The 8,748-nt window shown below is 63.9% G+C and overlaps 1 protein-coding gene across 1 annotated transcript; it reads right to left on the minus strand.

Moving 5' to 3' along the window:
• Positions 1–778: 778 nt before the first annotated feature.
• Positions 779–8,719, minus strand: IPK1 (Inositol-pentakisphosphate 2-kinase; the record flags this gene model as incomplete). The annotated part of the gene is made up of 2 exons (XM_028616940.1): positions 779–8,031; positions 8,372–8,719. Coding segments are annotated over 2 exons (7,601 nt in total), but the record flags the coding sequence as incomplete, so codon positions are not given.
• Positions 8,720–8,748: the final 29 nt, after the last annotated feature.

Consider the following 8,748-nt stretch of genomic DNA (forward strand, 5'->3'; position numbering starts at 1 on the left):
TAAGCGATCGGACGCGCCATGTCCCCGCCATAGGTCCGGCGTCCGGCGTCCGTCGCTCCCAGGTTAGACACGGTAGGTGCCATCGCACACGGAAAAATGGCCACCACCCGGGGGAGTGAACGTTCCTTCTTGTGTCAGCCCACACCTCCTTTGGATTTGTTGTACAACTCCTAAACTCTCGCCCCCCTCCCCCCCCCCCCCCCCCCCCCCCTCCTCTCCTCAGTCCGTTCTGAGTCAGTGGATCAGTCGTCCGATTCCCAATGTCCATGTCCTCCTTTCGCTTCTCCAGGGCCGACGTGGTGTTGTACATACAATAAGTCTTTGCCATATGCACGGGCATTTGACGTACCGGGGCTTCAGCCACTTCAGAAGCAAACCTTAGAAGGCTCGGATCCCGGGGCCCACGCCACCGGGTCGCGGGGGCGGTCACACGCCGGCCTGACGCATATGCCTGCTCGTGTTTGCTCGTGGCCTCGTGGTAGTCACCAACAAGGTTCACACAAGGATCACACGCTGCCAAGCGCCTCACTCGAGCTCTTGGCGTGTCTCTAGACCTCTGGCCGCTCGCGGGCCCGCGTGGGGGTTATGAACGACAAAAATAATGCATGAACAGGCTATTAGTGAAGGTATCTAGCGCACAATCGGTCCGGGGGTATGATAGCCATGATCGTGAGATATTCGTTTTGCAATCGTATTAATGATTACCGTAGAGGGGATGTAGACTGAGAGAGTTTGAGAGTTGAGAGAGTGTGTGTGTGGTATGTGGAGCGTGCGGTATTTATTCCTTGAGGTCGTTGCTGCTGTCGTCGTCACGCTCGAGAATGGTCGATGACTCGATAGCCGGCAGAGTCTGATCGGGGTCCTCGTTGAGGGGAGGCAAGGAGGTCATGGACTGGAGGGCCACGGACGAGAGACCAGACATGCTTGTGGGAAGCGCGGCGGTCTCAATCCGGAGGTCGTCAAAGGAAGAAGGGTCGGTTGCGAGCGACGAGGATGTCTTCTCGCTCTTGAGCCCAGAGTTGAGCCAGGCAGCCTCGGCGGGGGTGCCTCCAAAAGTGTGGACGCTGCTGCGGTAGTTTTCCACGACGCTCTGAACAGAGTTGCGGTGGTCGCTGCGCAGATCCATGGGACCAGGGCGGGGAGGGCTGTCAGCCAAGCGCTGCTGCAAGGAACCGAGCTCGAGCGTGGGAGTCTCGTCCTCGTAGGGCGTCTGGTCACCATGTCCGTGCTCAGAAAGCTCAAAGGGGGTGTCTGGTGCGGTCGCAAAAGTGGTCGGGTCGACCTCGGGCGAGCTGGCCTGCGACGCCACTTCCGAAATGTCCGAGGCCGGGGCCTCGACATCGGGCGGCGAAAGGAGCGCCTCCGAAGAAGCAACCAGGTCCTGCTCGCTTGTCGTGCTGGGAAGTGGTGGCAGGACGGCGTTCTGGTAGAGCTCCACATGCTCGGGAAGGGGAGCGTCGCGCGGCATGGGGGAGACAGCGCTGATTGAAGGGTCGCGCACAGCCACCTCGACCTCGAGATCGTCACCGGCCGCAGGGCCCGACAGGTGAGGCGAAGGTGAAGGAGCAGTTGAGCGCTTGAGACGCGAGTCGCTGCGCGAAGGCAACGAAGAGGCGTCAGAGTCGTTGGCCTCGTTGGCCAAGGCCGCCACACCGGCAACGCCAGCAACAGCAACGCCCGCAAGAGCCGCGGCCGCGGTGAGACCAGTCGACGACGAGTCAAGGGGAGTCTCCTCGTCAACCTTTTCAAGTGACGAAGAGTCGACAACCGAAAAGCGGCTGGGCGCAGTAAACTCTGGAGTGACAGCAGAGAAGCCCTGGACGGGGGCCGGCATGCCATCACGTTCAGAGGCAGTGGGGCTACCAAAGACGGTCACGGGCGAGGGAGGCTGAACACTTGGCGTCGGAGGAACGGGGATAGGCTCGTAGAAGGAGCGCTCCGAGCCGCTGGCGAGGTCGAGCGTGGCAGGTGTACGCGGTGCGTCGATCGAGGCAGGGGTACCTGACGCAGGCTCAACATTGCTGGAGAGGTCCTGCTGGGTGGTGACAGGAGGCTGAGGGATGTCCTCAGTGAGGTCGACGACGGGCGCAACGTCGTCACCGGCTGTGATACCAAGGCCCAGGCCGGCGAGCGAAGGAGGCGCAGCGGCGGCCTCGGGGGCCGGCTCGGTGGCCTGAACCTCGTTCTCGGGCTCGACTGGGGCCGAAGCCTGCTCGACAACCTGCTCCTGGGGGGGCTGCTCGACGGCCTCGACGGGCTGCTCGACTGTCTCAACGGGCTGCTCAATCTGCTGCGAGACGCGCCTGGAGAACTGAGCCGACGACCTGCGGTCCTTGGCACGAGCGGCCGCCTGAGCAGCAAGACCGGCAGACGCGATGAGGGCAGCGGCGCCGGCGGCGTACACAGGGGTAGCCTCGACCTTCTTGGGCTCCTCGACCTCTTCGGCGGCGCTGCGGCGGCGGAGCGAGAGCTTGGACGGCGAGGGAACAGGCGAGAGGACGGGCGAGGGGACAGGCTCTGAAGAAACAACAGGCTCGTCAATGGTCTCAGAGATAGGGCTCTCCTCGACGGCGGTCTCCTCGATGGGGGCCTCCTCGAGGGTAGGCTGCTCGACGGGAATCTCCTCGGCGGCGATCTCCTTGGCGGCGGGCTCCTGGATAGCGAGCTCGTGGAAAGCAGGCTCCTCGACAGCGAGCTCCTGGACAGCGGGCTCCTCAACAGCGAGCTCCTGGACAACGGGCTCCTCGACAGTGGGCTCCTCGATGGACTCCTGAACAGGCACAGGAGACGCGGGAACCTCAACAGCGTGCTCGGCGGGAACCTCCGTGAGCTGCTCGGCGGGCTGGGCCTCCTCGGCGATCTGCTCAATTGGCGCTGACTCCTCGATGGGTTCCTCTGAGACTTCAATCGTCTCAGCCACGGGAGACGGCTGCGAGAGAACAGCCTCGGGCACAGGGTCGTGGACGAGCTGCTCGGTCTCGATCTCTGGGGTGGGCTCGTCGGCCGTGATGTCGACGTGCTCGGGCGCCGGAGTCGTGTCTTCATGGGCGGCGACAGACGCAGCGGCAGCGATACCGCCAACTGCAAGAGCGCCGAGAGCGATGGGAGCAATTTCGGCGACGGGGGAAGGCCCCTCGGAAGCAGCAACCTCCTCGGTGACGGCGGCAGGGACGTCGTCGTTGCTGTCGACCTCGCGAGTGGCCGGAATGTCGACAGTGGCCGGGGTTTCGTCGTGAACAGGCTCGGTAACCTCCTCTTGAACTTCGGGAGAAGTCTCAGCGGGCACGCTGACAGCTGCGGGAGCCTCGACCTGGATGGGCTCGGCAACGTCCTCCTGGACCTCTGGGGTAGTCTCCACGGCGCTGTCGACAATAGCCACAGCATCGGCCTCCTGAACGGGCTCGACACTGGGTTCGACGCTGGGCTCGACGTCCTGAGCCTTGGGAACCTCAGCGGGGATGTCGGCGACAGCTGGGGTGTCGACAACTTCGACAGGCTTGTCCTCGGCCGGAATGTCGACAACAGCGGGCGTCTCGATGGCCTTGGAGTCGTCAGACTTGTTCTCGGCAGGAATGTCGACCACGGCAGGTGTCTCGATGGCCTTGGAGACTTCGACCGGGGCGGCCTCGGCCTCGGGCTCGGGCTCCTTCTTGTCGGAGCTGATCACAACCGCAGCAGTAGTAGCAGCGGCAACGACGCCGGCGCCAGCAGCCACGACCGCGTCCTTCTTGCCAAACAGCTTGGAGATGGGCTTGGAAGGAGCCAAAGGAGCAACAGCCTCCTCCTGCTTGACCTCCTTGACCTCCTTGTCCTTGAAGGACAGCGATGCCTTGCGGAGGAAACCGCCAAAGCCGCCGGCGACACCATTGCCGCCGCCGCTCTCGCGCCTCTTGGGAATGGCGATGCCCGAGGAGCGCTTCTCGGCGAGGCCGTTGGTCGGGGACAGGGGGCGGCGGTCCGTGTCCTTGTTCTCGATGGACGCGATGACGGCCCTGACGCGCGACTGGACCGAAGACGAGTTGGGGTTGTTGTTGCTGTTGCGACGCTCAAAGTCAAACGACGGGCGAACGTTGGCACCGTCAAAGCTGGGGCGGACGGGTGGAGGCGAGACCGGCGCAGCGCGCGTGAGCTCGGCCTCGGCGCTGGGGGTGACTGTGCGGGTGAGGGCGACGGCGCCAGCTGCAGCCAGAACACCGGCGCCAGCGATGGCAGCCGCTTCGCCGACAACTGGCTCGGGCTCAGGCACCGAGGGGCTCTCGACAGGCGCTTCCTTGGTCTCAACAACTGGCTCGGCAGTTGGAATCTCGATGGGAGGCTCCTTGGTCTCGACAATCGTCTCGGGCGCGAGCTCCTTGGCCTGAGCGTCGAGGGGAGTACTAGGGGTAGGCTCGAGCTCCACAGCCGGGGTCTCAGCAGTGGGGGCGGCCTCAATCGGCGCAGAAACGACCTTGGGCTCCTCAGGAGTCTGTTCGATGGTTGTCTCAACGACGGCAGCCTCAACGACGGGCACCTCCTCGACCATCGGGGTGTGGTCTGGCTCGGCAGGAACATCAGCCGACGCAACCTCCAGGGGCAGGTGGATCTGTGACTTTTCCGGCGCGTTCTCAGCGACCTTGGCGAGCGCAGAGGTGGCGTCCTCGACTTCAGGGATGGTGTTGGCACGCTCGGTGTTGGCACGCTCCTCGGTCAGGATTGCCATTGTAGCAGCTGCAGCGGCGGCGAGAGTGGTGACTGCGGCCGCGGCGGCTGTGGTGGCTGCCGTCTTGCCGGGTGTTCCAGGAGCGGCGGCACGCGAGACGGCAGCAACGGGACGCATGTCGTCGCTGTCAATGACGACGACGCCCTCGCCGTTGGTGGCGGACCAGTGGCGCCAGAGCTTGTCGTCGAGCTCGGCCCAGTGGCCCAGCGACGCGAGGGGCTTGAGGTCGGTGTCGATGAGCTTGACGCTCGACTTGGCCTCGTCGACGGTGAAGTTGCCCTCGGTGTCCTTGGCGAGGACGGCACGGACAATGATGCTGCAGTCCTTGAAGATGGCCGACAGGGCGTATGCAATCTCCTGCTGGCGCAGAGTCCACTTGGAAGCGCCGTCGCCTGCCTTGTAGACGGTGACAAACTCGGTCAGCTCGGCAGCCGAGGGCTCTGGGACGAGGTCGGGCGCAAAGAGCTTGGCGGCAGGGTTGGCAGCGGCAAAGTCGCGCGAGAGGGACGAAATGTCGCGGTGGTCGAGGGTACTCTGCAGCGTCTTGAGGGTGGAGAGGACGCCCGACGAGGCAAGCAGCGGCGCGACAAAGTCGTAGGTGCCCTCGGGTTCGGGAGTGTTGGAAGGAATCTCCTTGGCATCAAAGGGAAGGATACGCTTGCCGTCGACAAAGACGCGGAGGTTGTTCTTCTCGCCGCCCGACGAGCGCCAGGCCGCCCAGAGACCACCGAGGGCCTTTTGGACACGGTCAGCCTCACCCGAGTAGAGGTCGAGCGGGCAGTAGGCGCCCTCGAGGGACGCGCCGCGGTAGTGCTGGTGGATGCAGTAGCGGCAGTTGGAGGTCTTGATGAGGACGCTCTCGTTGGGGGTGACGTCGGCGGCGGTAGGAAGGAAGCCCCACTTGGGCTTGATCTCGAGGGCGAGCACCTTTTCGCCGGGAACCGCCGCCATGTGGTTGTCCATGAGCTGTGCGGGACGGGTATAGTCGACGATCTGGTTAAGGGAGCCCTCTGCGCGGCGTGAGGAGGGACGCAGCAGCTCGGTGGGGGTAACGAGCGCGCGAATCCACTTTTCTTCGACGGTGGCGGGTGTGGTTTCAGTATGGAGTGTGTTGGGGACGAGCTTGGGGAGAAGGCTGTCGGCCCAGGTCTGGCGGAGGGCAATGTCGGGTCCACCGGCCTTTGCGATCTTTTGCAGACGGACCGCGCGGCCCTGGAGGGAAGGCTCGACACCACGGTAGCGGAAGATGACATGCGCACCGCCCTCGCCAAGGTAGACCCAGTCGGTGGCTGGGGTTGTGATCACCGCGTTGGAAGTGGTAGGACCTGAAGAAGAAGGAGAAGTAACAGACGCGCCGACGGCGGTGGCGGCGGCAGCACCGCCGGCGAGCTCAAAAGATGAAGGAATCTTGACAATCTCGCCCATCTCGCCAATAGTGTACTCTGTGGGGGCATCCGAGGCGCCCGAGCCACGGTGGCCCGCGCGCTCAGCGACGGCAGAGAGCGACTCGGACTTGACGGCGCCCTTGCCGTTGTACGAATTGTTAAGGAACGACATGCGGGATGTGGACGTCGAGCGCGAGTACATGCTGGAACGGCGGAACGTGTTTGCAAGGTCGCGGAAGCCAAACGACTGCGAGAGGCGAGAGACAGTGCTCTCGTTGGAAGGAGAAAGGGAGCGTGTGAGGTCGGCGCGGAGGTCGGGGAAGGGCTCGTCGATCGAGGGAAGACGCTTGATCTCGCGCTTCTTGACGGTGACGAGAACCCAGTCAATGGCCTCGTCGCCGTCGGTCCCGGGAACCGGCTTGGACAGCTGGACAAGAGCAAAGCGGGGCCACGACGACGACGCGACGGGGTCGAGCTGGCCGTCCTCGACAAAGTGGATGAATGCGTCGTCAATGTCGACAATCTGCTCGCCGGCAACCAAGAGAGAGGTGGAGGTGGGGCCCTTGACGACAATCTTCTTTGGCGGGCCGAGACGCAACGGCGAGCCCGGGGTGGGCGAGCTGTGGTGTGTGTCGCGGAGCGTAGTGCGGGGCGAGTTGAGCGAGAGGGAAATGTCGCGCACCGTGTCTGGTGAGTCACCAAAGCCGCTGGTGAGGAAGTCGTCCCACTGCGGGGTGGCCTTGTCCTTTGTCGGGCTGAGCTGCACTGCAGAAGTCTGGCGGACGAGCTGGCTGCGGCGGGGGCTGCCGTCGCCAGCTGGCACCGTGTCGAGGGAAGGTGCCTTGGCGCCGCCAGGTACGTCGAGGCGCGGGATATCGCCATACGACTGGGAACGACGGCGAGAGTGGGATGGGGAAAACTTCGAGTTGACAATACGGTCACTGTCGCCAGCTGCAAAGGGGTGGTACTTGTCCTCGTCAATGGGGGACGTGGGGGACGTTGGGGGAGAAGCAAACTCGAGCCCCTTGGCAAGCGACACTTCCTCGAGGAACGCGCGCGAGTCGTCTGACAAGACGTCGTCGAGCGTGACGTGGGTGTCACGGACCGCCAGCCAGCTAGAAGCCTCGACTTCGTCGTCTAGCTTGGCGATCAGTGCGTCGCCGAGGACCTTGACTGGGTCGGTGCCAATGGGCAAGCTGGTGTCGGTGCCGAGCGAGACGTGGAGCGCCTTGCGCGAAAAGGTGGACGTGGGCGGGAGAGGAAGGTGCTCGGCAGATGCACTAGACTCGCCAAAGGGGTATGAAAGGATGAGCTGAATGAGGCGGCGGGGCATCTTTTGCTGTGTGCTCTGCCAGCGGATACGTGCGTAGAACAGGTGCTCGGTACGCTGGCCAGCGAGCTTGTAGCCGTCGTACAGGGCGGACCAAGACGTGGTCCCATCGGGAACCTCGCCCATGAGCCACCAGCCGAACAGGTGGCAGAGACGACCGGCACCCATGGCGTTGGTCTCGGCGTGCATGGCAATAGCGTTGCACACCTCGAACACGGCGTCTAGCAGACCCATCGTCTCGTCTGACAGCTGTGGGAGGAGCATGGACGCATACGAGCTGCGCGGGTAGCTCGCGGCGTGCTCCTGCTGCACGAAGCGGACGTAGGCTGCGGGGTCGATGATCGGACGGTCGGTAGCTGCCAGACGCCTCAGCATGGCCTTGAGCACCTCTGCGATATCGACCGGGTTGACCGTGTCCTTTGCCACCAGCATGAGACGACTCTTCCACTCGTCCGTTGCGGCATCGCCCGACACTGCAGGGTAGTTGCTCGTGATGGACGGAAACTTGTCTGCGAGCTGCGGGCGACGGGCAAGCACGAACAGTGCGCCAATCTGGCGTTGCCGGTCCTTGCTCGTGAGCAGCCGGCGTGGAAGCATGATCCCGACAGTCTCGGCACCTGCGGTCGTGTGTCAGTACAAAACCATGTCACGGTTCGTGGAGCTGGTGTCTTCTGTCGGTCCCTGCCATATCTGCCTATCCCGACGTCACCGCTGGTGCAAGAAGCAAGGCAAAGCAAAGCACGGCACCGCATCGTATCGTATCGTATCGCAAGCACGAGTGCAGTACGATGCACACTCTGGTGGCAAGCAAAATCGAGACACTGCGCCCCTATGTCTGCTCGCGCTCGCGCACGCGCCGCCGCGGCGAGACGGATGGCTGACGCCACGGACACAAGAGTCCCAAGCGCTGCCCAAACGAGAGCATTAGAGAGAGAGAAAGAGAGAGAGAACACGCACCCCGTTCTTTGACCTCAGGGCCGAGCCAGTCCCAGGCAGCACGGAGGTCGGCCGGCGTGTATCGCTGCGAGTCGAGCGCACGTCGCTCCGAAGGTGTGAATGAGGGTGTGCGGCCGACGCCGTCGAGGCCAAGGCTGGTGGTGGTGGTGGTGTCGGCCTCGCCACCGCTGCCGCCCAGGCCCGCGCCGCGCGCCTCGAACGGCAGGTCGATGGTGATACGCGGCGGGGTGTGCGACGGCGACACGGTCCCGCTGCCTCCGACTTTACCGCGGCGGCCACCGTCTGCACTTCGTCGAGTGGTACCGTGGACAACTACCGACTTGCGGACATTCTTGCTGCGTGTGCCGACTGTCGCTGCTGTGCTCGAGGTCTTGGCC

The sequence above is a fragment of the Apiotrichum porosum genome, assembly GCF_003942205.1.
Source record: "Apiotrichum porosum strain DSM 27194 chromosome Unknown scaffold_1, whole genome shotgun sequence".
Classification (NCBI taxonomy): domain Eukaryota; kingdom Fungi; phylum Basidiomycota; class Tremellomycetes; order Trichosporonales; family Trichosporonaceae; genus Apiotrichum; species Apiotrichum porosum.